The following is a 13,731-nucleotide window of genomic DNA, read 5'->3' as shown; positions in this document are numbered from 1 at the left end:
ATTGATTCACTTTGTGATAACTTGGGGGTGAGGGGCTCAAAGTCTGTATGCTCAGTGTTTTGTTTTGTTTTTTCCTATATTTGAACTGACCTTTTGGTTGTGGCAAAGGAAGAAGGGTAAACGAGGAGGGGAAAATGGGAAAGGAGAGAGAGGTGAGGTACCAGCTTAAAAATCTTTTGTCTTATTAAATTCTGTTCATTGTTTGTTCAGTTACCAACTGAACCCTCTATGTGATTTACCGCCACTAAACATTTCAGTCTCGTAATTTGGCCAGAAAGCTCCCAAACGTTATAATTTCATTTAACCAAAAGTAAAAACATTTTAGAAATATTGGTATATGAGAGAAAATTCTTTTCCTACCCTCATATTCATGTTTATTAATCATCAAAGAGTTCTGGACAATTTCCAAAAACTCAGTTTTATAAATATAACAGATTTAAGGCTTTGTATGTTATATTTAATACTTTAACCAACCGATGGACATGTAGCAAAGGCAGACTTTGGAGAAAAACTAGCTAATTCGATGCTGAACATCCTTCCAGAAAATGCAAAAATTTAAAAAATCATCTGAGTCTATTAGTTTATTTTATCAGCTCTACTTACATTTCAGTGCCAACCAAAATATACTAGGTAATCGAGAAAGTAGTAGGTTGGCAAATTTAGTCAAAGAGCTTTTATCTGGTGCCTGTGGTAGCTCTGGCTGTGCACTGGGGACGCCAGGAAGGGCCACAGGCCCTGACACCAAAGAGGGAGCCCATTGCTTAATCAGGAGGGGTACAGTGAGAAGGATGGATGCAATAGAAATGGGAATGGGGTGGGCACAGAGACAGTGAGAGTACCTGGTCAGAGGTCATGGGAGGAATGGTACCAGAGGCCGCAGTCCCTGGACCCAGAAGGTGAGAACGACCAGAGAGACTAAAAGCTCCCCTGTGAAGTACGATGCTAAAACTTCCAGCGTGAAGAAATCGTGCCACTGGATCATGGTGGACTGAGCGTAGAAGGTTAGAACTACGGAGAACTTTACTAGTTCTCTTTTAGTGTTAAAGCCAATAAATCGACCTCCATCAAAAATCATTCCTGTGAAGTAGGGGTCTTTGCCACGGAGATCTTGGTCTAAAGTGAGAACTCATAGGGAACAAACTCTCTTCTCTTGTTATCCTAAGCAGCTGCTAATGAAATGGGGGGCAGCCTCTGCCCACTAGAAGGGTAGGTAGTGACTGGTATTTTGGGAGAACCAACTAGAGGGTGAGTTTGGATCCAAGTTGCTGTTTTTTTATAGAAGAATCTAACTTGAAAGTCAACACGTTCTGCCCTGTGTGGTAGGTTGCGATGGATGAACGGTCTTTCCAGCAGCATTCTTCAGATTCTCATCAAATTGAACATAATTTAATTTTGACAAAGTTTCATTAGGAATCTCAAAATCTTGAGTAAATCTTTAGGTTGCCTGAGCCAGATAAAAATCATTCAGATACTTGTCATCTGTCAGATGCTTGAGGTAGATTGTCACTTATTCGTGACAGGAGTGTTTATATAAAAATAGGATGTAAGGCAGTAGGAAAGGCGCCATTAAAAATGAAAAGGATAGAGCTAACACTATTGGTTGTTTTGGTTTTTTCCCACCATAACCTTTTCAGTTATGAAGAATTTTGTTTTTTGAGTATAACTAATCCTCTTCTTGCTTCCCCCCAAAAAACTCAATCCTTCATCAGTGTTATTTTCTTTCTTCCTACAGGCATACCAGTCTACTCAGTAGCATGGGGCCCTGATTCAGAAAAAGTCCTTTATACAGCAGGGAAGCAGCTGATTATTAAACCTCTTCAGCCAAATGCTAAAATTTTACAGGTACTATTTAGATAATAGCAAAATTGCAATAAGAACTTGACTGTCCGGACTAGTGGGCAGAAAGACATTGGTTGTTGCTGTTGCGTTCTGGGTGATCTCTTTACAATTGTGAGATGGACACTTTATTGCAGGAATAGATACTGCTGGCTATGGCTTTCTCTCATGCTAGCTAACATAGGAATATATATATATATATCTATATATCTATCTATATATCTATATATATCTATATCTATAGATATATATATCTATATATATATAGATATATATAGATATAGATCCCATAGTGATCTATAAGTTCTCACAGTTTGGCACAATGGGGGCTTAAAAAAAATAGGCATGAGTAGGATACAGCAAGATTAGACTTCCATGAGAAGTTTCTAACAACGCTTGCCTAGATTTCCCACCTGTCTTCATTGTTGTTGATTAGTGATTGTATCTGAGCCTCTGGCAGGCTGATGAGGTATTACCTATTTTCAGATATGGTGATGTTTACTCTTAATGGCACCTTGTTGACAGCAAGGTGTTGTTAGGTAATAAATCATTCCATCAGCAAGTATGTTTAAGCACCTATTGTGTACCAAGCACAAAGGCAGAGCCCGAAACCGGGGCTGCTGGGAGTGAGCTTTGTGCGTTTTAGTCAGAGATGGATGCTGGCCAAGTATGAAGTAAGTATATCCAAGTCTTTCCCAAGCAGGGAAATAAAAGTTATTTGGGAGAAGAAGTAGGGAGCATCAGGAAGGGCTCCATATAGATGATGCCGGGTGAATTGTTTCTTTGTAAATAGATAGCTTTAAAATGTAGTTTTAGGAAAATGGAAACCATATTTTATTAATCTGATTTTCATTGGAGAAAATTGTTTTGTAGCCCTATAACTCATTTGTAATGAAAACCATTGGTTTTGTTTTTTTTTTTTTTTCCATTTTTCCTTTTTAAATACTTTTGGGATGCTTAGCTAGTGAGTTTATTATACAAAGCATAGTTTTAAAGGTGAGATATCAAAACATGTCTGTTTAAAAAAAATTCTTTCTCATTGTTTGCTTTCTAATGGAGGGATATAAATGAGGCTCTGAGGGAATTAGGAAACCCAGATAGGAGGAGGAGGTCACAGTGGAGGCTGAGCTCACATAAGCCTTCTCCCTTGTGGTTCATGGAGTCTTCACCCATCCTTGGAGAGCTGATTTCTCAGGATGTGACTAAAAGTATGCTTTGAAGTGGGCACTGGCTGGTAGTTTTTCTTTCCTTTCCTGCCTGCCTGTATTCCAAGCTATGTCTAGCTTAATATTTAGTTAGGTTTGGACAATTTCCTATTTAAAAGATCCCCTGGAGAGCCTACTGTTGCCTTAAAATCGACACCTTGGTGATGTGACATGAGTTAGCTTCACCGAGGCATGGAACAGTGAGATGACGTGCTCCTTTTGAAGAAACCTTTCTTCTTTAGCTCAGCAGCTCTGCCCAGGCTTCCTTGGAGGAAGAGAATGTTTGATTATGTGGGGGTCCTCCATGGCCTGGTGCAGTTTGAAGCTTTAATTACACATGCTCCAAATTTGCAAAAAAAAAAAAAATTATTTGATTATTTAAAATACTTTTGTGCTTATTTGATCTTACAAATTTTGAACTGTATACTTTAGATTTTAACAAAACAGCGACCGTCTTTGTCACGCACTGCCTGCGTGACAGTTTTTGCAGGATGCTTTCTCAGGCCTGTGCATCAGGAGAGGAGGGTCTCTTCCTAGACCCCTGTGATCAACTGATCAATTTCTGTTTGATTTTTTTTTGGGGGGGAAATCACCCCCAAACTGTCACCTACGCATCAGCTCTCATTCTTTGGATGATCTAGAGGCAAGGATTACAAATGCCGTGCCTTCAGTCCCTGTGCAGAGGCTGATGAAAGTTTCTTGCAGAGTTCAAAAATTGACTTTAGTGATATAAAGCACAAAACAGTGCTTCTGGTGAAATTTAATAAGAAACATGTCAGTATTCTAAAATTTTACTTAACCTTTTAAATGTTTTTAAGTTTATTACCTTTATACTTCTTAAATTATTAAAAGTTAAAGTTTAAAATTGCACTAAGACTTTTGGGACACTTGGTATATATGATGAGTGGAACTTCTAGAACTTCAGGCCAAATCCTCACTCTTGACTCATCCTAGCTGTGCGAGGGCATCATTTGACCCTCAGTCTTCTAAGCAATTAACAGGTCTATGTCAGAGGTCTTAACCTCTGTCTCATGGCCCCCTTTGGCAGTGTGATGAAATCTATAGACCCTTTTCTGTATAATGTTTTTAAAAAAATTGAAGGAAATGCTAAATTTAAGTTAGAGATAAGTTAAAAAAAATGAATTTTTCTCTCATCTGTTTATAGATTCCTTAAAATATACATGTACTATATATGTATGTATCAAATTCCTAAAGGGGCCATGGAGAGATACACATGTGTTTCTCTGTCTCTGTCTCTGTCTTGCTCTCTCTTTCTCTGTCTCTCTCTGTGTGTCTGTCTCTGTCTCCCTCCCTCCCCCCTCTCTCTGTCTCTCTCTCCCTCTCTCTCTCTCTCTCTGTCTCTGTTTCTACCTTTCTCTCTCTCTGTCTCTGTTTCTACCTTTCTCTCTCTCTGTCTCTCTCTCCCTCTCTCTCTCTCTCTCATTCTCTTTCTCCCTTTCTCTCTGTTTCTGTCTCTCTGTCTGTCTCTGTCTCTGTTTCTACCTTTCTCTCTCTCTGTCTCTCTCTCTTTCTCTGTGTCTCTATCTCTGTCTCTGTCTCTTTTTTTTCTCTCTGTCGGTCTACCCCTCCCCTCCATCTCCCCACTTTCTCCTCATGCAGAATCATGCTCAGGCTCGGTCCCTGGGACATGGCTCAGGCCATGTCCATGGGAAGGCCTCCTCAGGGTTTCCTGCTCCCTGATTCCCAGTTCTGCTTCCACTTGCAGCTTTGCCTCTGTGTGTTTCCTCTGAACCAAACCCTGTCCCCGCAGCCACTCGGCTCGGGACCCGAGGTTGGCGGCCTGGTTGCTTTCTGCTGCTTCCCCAGCGGCCATCTCGGCTCCGTCTGCTCTCTGCAGAGATGGCCTCCTTTTAAAGAAAACTTCTGCTCCTTTCCTGGCTGTAATTACTTAAAGATTCTGCACATTTTAAAGTCAGTGTTTGAAGGGCTTTGCTTGTCCTTTTGACAATTTGCGATTGTCACCTTTTGTGCTGACTTTACACCCCCTTGGGTGGGACTGTCTGTGAGGGTCCTCCATGCTGGGCTTGGGTGGGGTTGTGATCAAGGGAAAGACTTGCCGTGGGGGGGGGGGGGGGGGGGAATGCTCTGAGAAGTCTTCAGGGTCTGCTCACTCACTTCTGAGCTCCTCGCCTCCAGGACTGTTACTTATCATCTTTGAGTCGCCCTTAGCACCGGAGTGGGGCTTCTCAGAGAGCAGGAGGAAGAGGTTGGCTCAGACTGAGATGGAGCTGCATCAGTGGGAGAGATGAAGGGACCACAGGGAGCAGTGCTTGTGTGGGTCTCCCCCAGCTCTCTCTTGGGATCAATCCTGAGAGCCTGACTGACCCTCAATAAAACACACCCAGACCTTGAAAGATGGGAACTATTTACTGATCACAGAAGCCTGAAACGTACATGGATTTCTTAGGGAAATACGTGCAAACTTATGGCTTGTGCAATGGCTGCTTTATGGCACGTGCACCTAAAAAATCACTGTATGAATGTTCTTGCAAGAAAATAGTGCTTTATTATAGCTGCCTGCTCCAGAGGCAGGACAGCTCCGAGATCCCAGGCATTTCTCCTGGAAGTCTGAACATCGCCAGCCCCGCCAGATCTGTGATCAGTGGCTCCATTTGGGAGACAATTTCTTAAGAGAGTTTGGCTCAGACGTTTCCCTCTGATCTACATGCCCCCTTAGCTTAAAGGCCTTTATAGTTTGGTCCAGAGGGCCACTTCTGCTGGGCGCCTTATGAATCAGCCTTCTGAGGCAGGTGACAGCTTTTTTACAAGTGGAGACCAAAGTAGACATTGATGGAGGACAATGAGCCAAGAGAACTTAGGCTATAGAAAGGAAAAAGAGAGAGAGTCCTCTTCCCTCCTCCCTTTTTTCTCTTAGCAAGATGACTAATTTATTGCAAAATGTTCATTTTGGAAACTATCCATCACCCTTTTCTTAAAGTTATAAATCTTTTGTTTTTTTCCGCAGTGGAAAGCTCATGATGGAATTATTTTAAAAGTGGATTGGAACTCAGTCAATGATCTGATCCTGTCTGCTGGTGAAGACTGTAAATATAAGGTATATAACAATTAACTTTGTCATAGGATTGGAAGTATTTAATATTGAAATATTAAACACTCCCCCAAATCCTTAAAGGCCCTAACTTTAACCCTACCACATAATTTGAATAATTGGGTGAAATTCTACCCCATGCTATAATAAGTATTACTTGAGTAGCACCTCTCAGAATGCCTAATTTACATCCACAATCTTATTGACATAAAAAATTGGCCTAATAAAATAGCAGTGTAATTACTGTTTCCATTTTTAGTTACTGTTTAAATCAGTACATTTGTGTTATTAAAGTCAAACCCACTGAGACAGTAAACATAAGGAAACCTTTAGCTTTTGACAAGAATAAATGTGTGGGGAAGAAGACTGACTATATGTATAATTAGAGGAAAAGTAATCAAAATAAAACAGCATTGACAGAGTTCTTCTTAAGTAAGAGAAATGAAAATTTTAAGCCACAAACTGAACATTAAAAAAAGAGAGTATAGCCAAATTTAAGGAGGCTTTATTTTCTTTCAAGATAGCTTACGTTCTTAATAACAGTTCAATTTATCTGCAATGTCTCATATTTTTCATGCTTTTCCAACCCTTTTAGTAAAATGATTGTATTCTTTAGGGTCATGAAATACACCTTTATTTTTAACATTTGCATTCCACAGAATGTAATTGGTTCTATTTCTTATATATGCTGTAAAATCTATTGATAAATGAGTTTTATAAAAAGATAATTGTTTCTAAAGCTTAACTCATTTATATGATTGGGGAAGGGGTAAATGTAAAAAAAAAAAAGCTTTCTTATTTTTTTAAAAAATAGGTATGGGATAGTTATGGTCGTCTGCTCTACAGCTCCCAGCCTCACGAGCATCCTATTACCTCAGTTGCCTGGGCTCCGGATGGAGAATTATTTGCTGTGGGATCATTTCATACTTTACGCTTGTGTGATAAAACAGGGGTAAGTTACGCTTCTGACAAACCACAGACATACTGTCATATCCATTTCTTGATAATGCATAAAATATACAGAGCTTAAAACCATTTTTAGTGCATGCATCTGGTTGGATTTCTCAATGTAATGCTTTATTTAATTCTAGACTTCATAGGACCATGAGTTCTTTAAAGTTTTCGGAATGGTGAACATTCTTTAGTATCTCTGCCTTTCTGGAAAGATTTTCCTTTGAACATGTTTAATTGTGGAGGACATCCTTAAGGGCCTTTTTTTATCCAAAGGAACTATTACTCAAAATTCATGACTAGATCAATGTGTAAAGTTCTTTTATTCCTTTAAAAAAATGTAATCCTGTTTTAAGGCAGTTCCTTCTACCATAACGACTTTTTGTTCTTTCATCTTATTTTTATTCATGTCTAATGTTTTCATTTTATATTTATTTCTGAATGTCCTCCTAGTGAGTCCTCCGCCCCCCTTCCCTGTTTTGTCTCAGAGTTTAAAAAAGAAAAAGACAGTTCGGTAAAACTAACTGGCACATTGTTTGTGTGTGCTGATTATGCAATATTCCACACTCCTAGGCCTCCACCTCTGCACTGAGATGTAGCTTCTCAGTTCTTGTTCCAGACCAGGCTTAATAACACATCCTACAGCATTTGGTTTCCTTTCTGTTGTTGTTGCTGTTTTGCTTTCATTTATTTTTTATTGAACATATTGCACACATCTCTTTCATTTTGCATTAATTCAAATGGCTTCTCACAGAAAAGAAAGATATTGTAATAAATGAATAAAATGGTTCACCTAAGCCTCAAGGCCCTGGCCTTCTTCAGATTGACGGACTGCTGCATTTTACCGTTGTCAGTGTCAGCATTTTCCCGCACAAATGGCTTCCTTTCACATAAATTCCAATAAACGTTTGACTGAGCCCTCCAGGGACACGTGCTTCTTTAGTGACATATGTTTTTTTAAGTGTAAAGTCTCCCCTCATGGAGTCAGGCTAACATTTACTCAGCTGCCCCTTGGCTGGGGGACCCAGACCCAGATCTCTGGGCCGCCGTGAGACCCCTCCCCATTCTTTGAATCTGTCCCCGGATTGTCCTGGGGTCCTGATCTGCTTGTGTCTGTCCTGGGCCTGGTGCTAGGGATTCAGAGACAGGGAAAAAATGGGCTCGTTTGGGCAGATGCTGCTGGCCCCTGGCCTGAGGGGTCACAGCCGAAGTGGGGTCTGGATGAGTGGGCCGTGGGGCTCGGCCTGTGACAGAGGTCATCACCGTGCTGGGGACCGTGGGACGGGCAGTCTCCGGGATGGAGAAGTGCCCTACGATGATCCTTCGGTCCCTGGAGTCTTCTTGGGTGCCTTTGTCCCTGATGTGACAAATGGGCGGTGCTGCATTTACCGAAGGTCACCAGGAGATGTCACCATCTAACTCAGGAAGTTTCTTCAATTTCAGACTCTTGTTATGTAAAATATACATTTTTTTTTTTTAAACCACCTCCCAGAGTTGTGAGAATCAGTGAGAAAATAATTGTAAAGTCTTAGTACAGGCAGGGTCTGGAAAACAGTAAGCATGTTGTTATTATTAACCAATTTTGAGGTTTTTTTGGTTTGTTTTTACCAATTTTTTTTTTGTTTTTTACAAGTTTTTTTTTTACAAATTTTTACAAATTCCAGTTTTACTTAGGCCCAAGAGATCTTGTATAAATAGATTTAATTGAAACTCTCATGTAAGCTCAGAAGTTTGACATTATACCAGCTTAATCTTCCCCTGATATATAGTAAGAGTTATAATGTTTAAAAGAAATGATGATAATTTATTAGAGTAGGCTCTAAAGGCATTTCTTCTTGTGTAGCTTTTTTTTTTTTCACCCTTAAATGTATAACATAAACATTACCAAAAGAATTAGCTCTTCTGTATTTGGAGAAGAGAGGAGGCCAGAGAATAAGTCACTTAGCATCAGAGGGATTTGGAAAAAACCAGACTGACCTTAACAGTCAACTCAGACATCTTTATTGTGGCCATTGTATGGGAAGAGGCTGAATCAGCAAATTGTTTTGGAACCACCCAGAAGCTTTTTCCTCCCTTCTAGAATACAGCAGTTGAAGACATTTAATTCAATTAGATATTATGTTTTATAAATTAATAATAATAAGGGATTTATCCATATATGATTTTAGAAAAATGTTTAGCTAACTTGTTTTTTATTTTTTAATGTGTAAAATTCAGCTAATCAAAAATGAATTGCTTCATTTGGGCAACATCTGGGCAACAAAAATATTACAAGATACAAAAAGGAAATTTAAGTTGTAAAGCACTTAAATTGTAAACTGTAACTTAATTTCCTGTTCTATGATTATGATGCATAAAAGTAAAGAGAGAAAAAAGTTACATGCAATATTACTTTATTGGGAATTTGCTTCAAAATGGGAAGAAATTTATTTTGCTCATAATTAATTTTAAACTGTGTTCCTAGAGGTCAAATGTAACACAAAGATTTTTAAGCACATGATCTAGTTACAGGAGAAGAACAAACCATTAAGTGTGTTTCCAAACTCCTTATGTTAGGTAACATAAACCACAGCTGACAATTTGGAAAGAATTATGCTAGAAAGCGTCCAAATCAGAAAGCTTTCAAATTAAATTAGTGGTTTTTAAAATTACACTAATTTGTTTAATCTATTGTTTCTCAGAGGAAGGGGGAATATTGCTAGGGAGTTCCAAGTTCACCAAACCTGCAGGTGCTAAGCTCCTGGGATCCATTGGCAGTGATCTGGAGAGCCCATCCACGGAAGGGCTGGGGCAGGGTCTATCCCACACGGCATTGGTGACAGGTCCCCCAGGCCCACGCTGGCCCCTCTCCTGTGCGTCCCCTGGCCCTCCTTGCCCAAAAGCTTCCCCCCCAACCCTTAGCCCCTTCCATTCCCACCCTCTTTCCCTCTCTCCCTCACATACTCAGTTCTTTGCATGGAACTTCATGCAGTTTTTCCCTAGTTTGAAATGGATTAGAGACTAGTTCCTTAGAAGGAGAGATAAGGGCCTCCGGATGAAGGGGCCTGCCTGGGCTCCTGGAGCTGGGACTGCCCAGACTGGGGCTCTGGGGTGTTGGCCTTTTGGGTCCCTCCATCTTATTCTTTGCAAGCACCAGGTTCTCTGCTCCGGCCTTCTCCATCTAGTTCATTCCCACAGGGTCCCCTTTGATGTCGGATTTCCAGACTCATGTGACACACTGCCTTAGACAGCTCCCTTTGCATATCCAGTGGTCTTCCATTCTGGCCCCATTGGGTTTGTGCCTTCTCCTTTACCTAACCCACTGGGTCAGCTGGTGAGCCCTAAGATTCCGGCCCACCCCATCCCTAAAGAAGGGATCATTTTATCGGTGCATTTGGTGTTCCTTGTCAATCTGTCTCTGACCTTGTCCTTTCCCTCTTCGGGCAGAGTTGGATGAACTGACAGGGCTTCTGTTGGGGGATGAAGCTCCCCACATGGCTAGATTGGTCATTTGGATGGTCAGTACGGCCCGAGGCCTCTGGTAGCCGACTGCTGAGTGTCCCTCACCCACCTTCCCAGTGAGACAGACAGCAGAGTCCTCCCAACTGCTCCTTTGGTCTCTCCGCTTGCTGCTTTAGAGCAGGCCTTCCTAAGTCCCCCGGCCAATTCTGGGGACCCCTTGATCTTGAGCCTTGAGTTCCCCTTGGACTGTGCGCAGTATTTGGCCCTGCTTGTTGGGAACATAGCACCTTGTGGGTGACTGCGCAGGGAGACCGGAGGTCAGGGGGATCTCCCAGTCTGGGGGTCCTGCTGCCTGGTTTGTGATTCCTTCTGCTGGAGTTCATTGCCCTCATACTGAGGTGTTCCTGGAGAATAGTGACGGGCATTGCCCAGTGCCTTCTATAGGCATGTTTCAGGGGCCTGAGAAGGGTGTTGTGACCCTGGGCAAGCCGTCCCGCCACTGAGGACCCTCCGTGGTGCTCTAGGACAGCATATGAAGAGCCACCGGTCCCCGCACTGATGAAGTCGCTCCTCGGGACACTCCCTTGTGTACCTCTTCCCCTAAAGGAGAAAAGGGGTCTTCAGTGCAGTGACTGTTCTGGGCCCATATGGAGAGGAAAGCTGGAGCCGCAAACTGTGAATGGTGGCAAGAGGTTTGGTCACAAAAATGAAAACCGTTCCCTAAATTATTGGTAGGTGTGTCCCTGAAAATAAAGGGGCTTTGAAGTTGAGTGTTGTTTAGCCTTTGTTGATGATTGTCCATAGTCCTATTATAACTAGTCCCTAAAGCAAATCCAGCCCCACGCAGGAAATAAATATATACATTTTGTGAAGTCCAGCTTGATCAATTGCTTTACAATTCCTTTGTAATTTTATTTGGTATTTCCTCTATTTACTGTTAAGTTCATTTTGATAGAGATGAATATTCTTTCAATCCTTTGAGACCTCCTAGGTTTAAAGATGGGAAGAGAAGGAACAGCAATAGTTAGAGAGCTATAGTCATCCCTTCACATTGACAGGCTTTATATTTGCAGTCTTGGTTATTTGTGGGTCGGCCATCAGTGATTAAATGGGAATTTTTGAATATCTCTGGCATATTGTGGAAAATGTACATTTTCCTAGAAGAAGAAGAACTAGATGAAGAAGACAGAAAACAATTAGCAAGTCACAATTACAAAAATAGCATATATGTTTTGCTATATAACTAATACAAATTTATTGAAACAGTTAAACTTTATTTAAAGATTTAAAGATTGGGTGCTTAAAAACTACTCAGGGCTGTGTGCTCTCCTGGGAAACGCCTCTCTGTGTCTACAGTGACTGTTTGTGCTTTTCATAGGAGAGAGAAATCTGGGAAGCAGGTGCTACAGCTGCATACTGTTTCTTGTGCATAGAAACTGTAACTTTTTTTTATGGGTGCAGTATGTTGTTTTCTTGTTTTGTCTATTAAATATGATCAGAATAATTAAAAATAAAGATTTGAAATAAAGATTTTGGGGTGCTAAAATTATGCACATTTTCCACATGCCCATTCATGAATCCCTAGGAATGTTGAAGGACAACTGCAGGTGGATAAAGTTTTCCTTCCCCATGTGGGACTTAGTTTGGATTAAGGATTTCTTCATTACTTTATCATTATAAAGAACCATACTTTCCCTCTTTCTGATATTAAAATAGTATCACTGGCAGTTATGATTTTAGATATGGCAACAATAATAATTTACTAATATTGAGAAAAACAGGGAAAAATGATATTTCACTAGGTACCACAATGTACCAGTTCTGCAAACCCCAATAGGCTATTAGGAAATGTGGTTTTGATTTTAAATTGATCTGAGACCTTGATGGAAGTCTACATACCTGGATGCATCCACTCATATGATTAGTTTTATTGGGGCTTACCCTCTGGAAGTAGATGGTATTGTTCATATTAAGTCCTTTAGAATTATCTTGGATCTTTGAATTGCTAAGCCATTCACAGTTGATCACATTACAACATTGATGTCATAAACAGTATTATTAAATATATTACTAATTATACATGTAGCGTTATTAAAATATATATATATATATATAGTACTTTCAGCTTTTAAAGGAAAAACTAGTCAAATTGCAAGGATATCATTGATGTAACATTAACATTCTTTTTTTCAGTGCTAGATAAATCTAATAAAAAAGTAAGAAATATGTAGATTCAAAAAAATTGATGGAAATTCCATATTTGAAAGATCTGTGTGTAACTTCATCATGGGAATTAAAAATAGAAATGTTTCTTAGTATCATGGGTATTTTTACAAAAAGTGAATCATATGAGGGAATAAAAATGCAGAAATAAGAAAGATGTTTCTTTATAGATAACACAACAAAAATGTTAATCAATAATGAAGTACTAGCAAATAGAAACCAAGTAGTATTTTTAAAATGAATGGACCAAAATCATAGAAATAGCACAGAAGTATGAGAAGAATGGTAAGAACATACCCAAAGTTTTAGAATGTAGTTAAAGCAGACCTTACAGGAAAATTTATGTATTGAAAAAGACATATTAAAAAAATAGAAAAAAAAGAGGGTCTGTGAGTATACAACTAACAGTTAGAAAGTAAATAAATTAAGATGTGCAAATGAAGAAATAATAAAAAAAATTTTCAAATGGATAAAAATAAAAAGACCTGACTAAAACCAAAACCTAGTTTTTCTTTTTTTTTTAAAACCTAGTTTTTCAAAAGACCACAAATATTTATAAATTATTAACTAAACTGATCCAAAAAGAGTAAGAGGAATAGTAATCTACAGAAATAAATTGAACAAGACAAATTTGTAGTAAAGATATGAAGAAAATTGTAAAAAAAAGAAAATTACGCAGTTATATATCAGCAAAAGTGAGAACACAAAGGAGACTGCTGAAACCTCATTCATTGCATCTGCAAAAATATAAAATATTCAAATGAACAAAATTAGACATTTTAAAAAATTCAGCCTTAGGGGAAAAAAAAGCAAGTTGTAAATTAAATGCCAATGAAAAAGCTTGGTTCATATGAATTATGAGTGAATTCTTGTAAACATTTATGTAACAATTACTACTAATCTCTAAAAGTTATTCTCAAAGAACTTGAAAAAAGAACTTAATCTGTCAAGCCACTTTTATGAGATAAGTATGATTCTAATAATCCAAACTAAAGAGGGACTAAT

At 39.4% G+C, this 13,731-nt stretch overlaps 1 protein-coding gene across 1 annotated transcript in view; it reads left to right on the top strand.

Moving 5' to 3' along the window:
* IFT80 (intraflagellar transport 80) overlaps window positions 1-13,731 on the top strand; it is a gene marked incomplete at its 5' end in the record, with an annotated part of 83,380 nt that overhangs the window by 29,016 nt on the left and 40,633 nt on the right. Inside the window, 3 exons of the mRNA XM_051990479.1 lie at window positions 1,733-1,842; window positions 6,028-6,117; window positions 6,926-7,063. Of these exons, the coding sequence (XP_051846439.1) occupies window positions 1,733-1,842; window positions 6,028-6,117; window positions 6,926-7,063 (338 nt within the window). The remainder of the gene's footprint in view (window positions 1-1,732; window positions 1,843-6,027; window positions 6,118-6,925; window positions 7,064-13,731) is intronic.

Source organism: Antechinus flavipes, chromosome 3, assembly GCF_016432865.1.
Source record: "Antechinus flavipes isolate AdamAnt ecotype Samford, QLD, Australia chromosome 3, AdamAnt_v2, whole genome shotgun sequence".
Taxonomy (NCBI): Eukaryota; Metazoa; Chordata; class Mammalia; order Dasyuromorphia; family Dasyuridae; genus Antechinus; species Antechinus flavipes.
The sequence above is the reverse complement of the archived record's forward strand: the minus strand, read 5'-3'. Positions and strand labels throughout refer to the sequence as shown.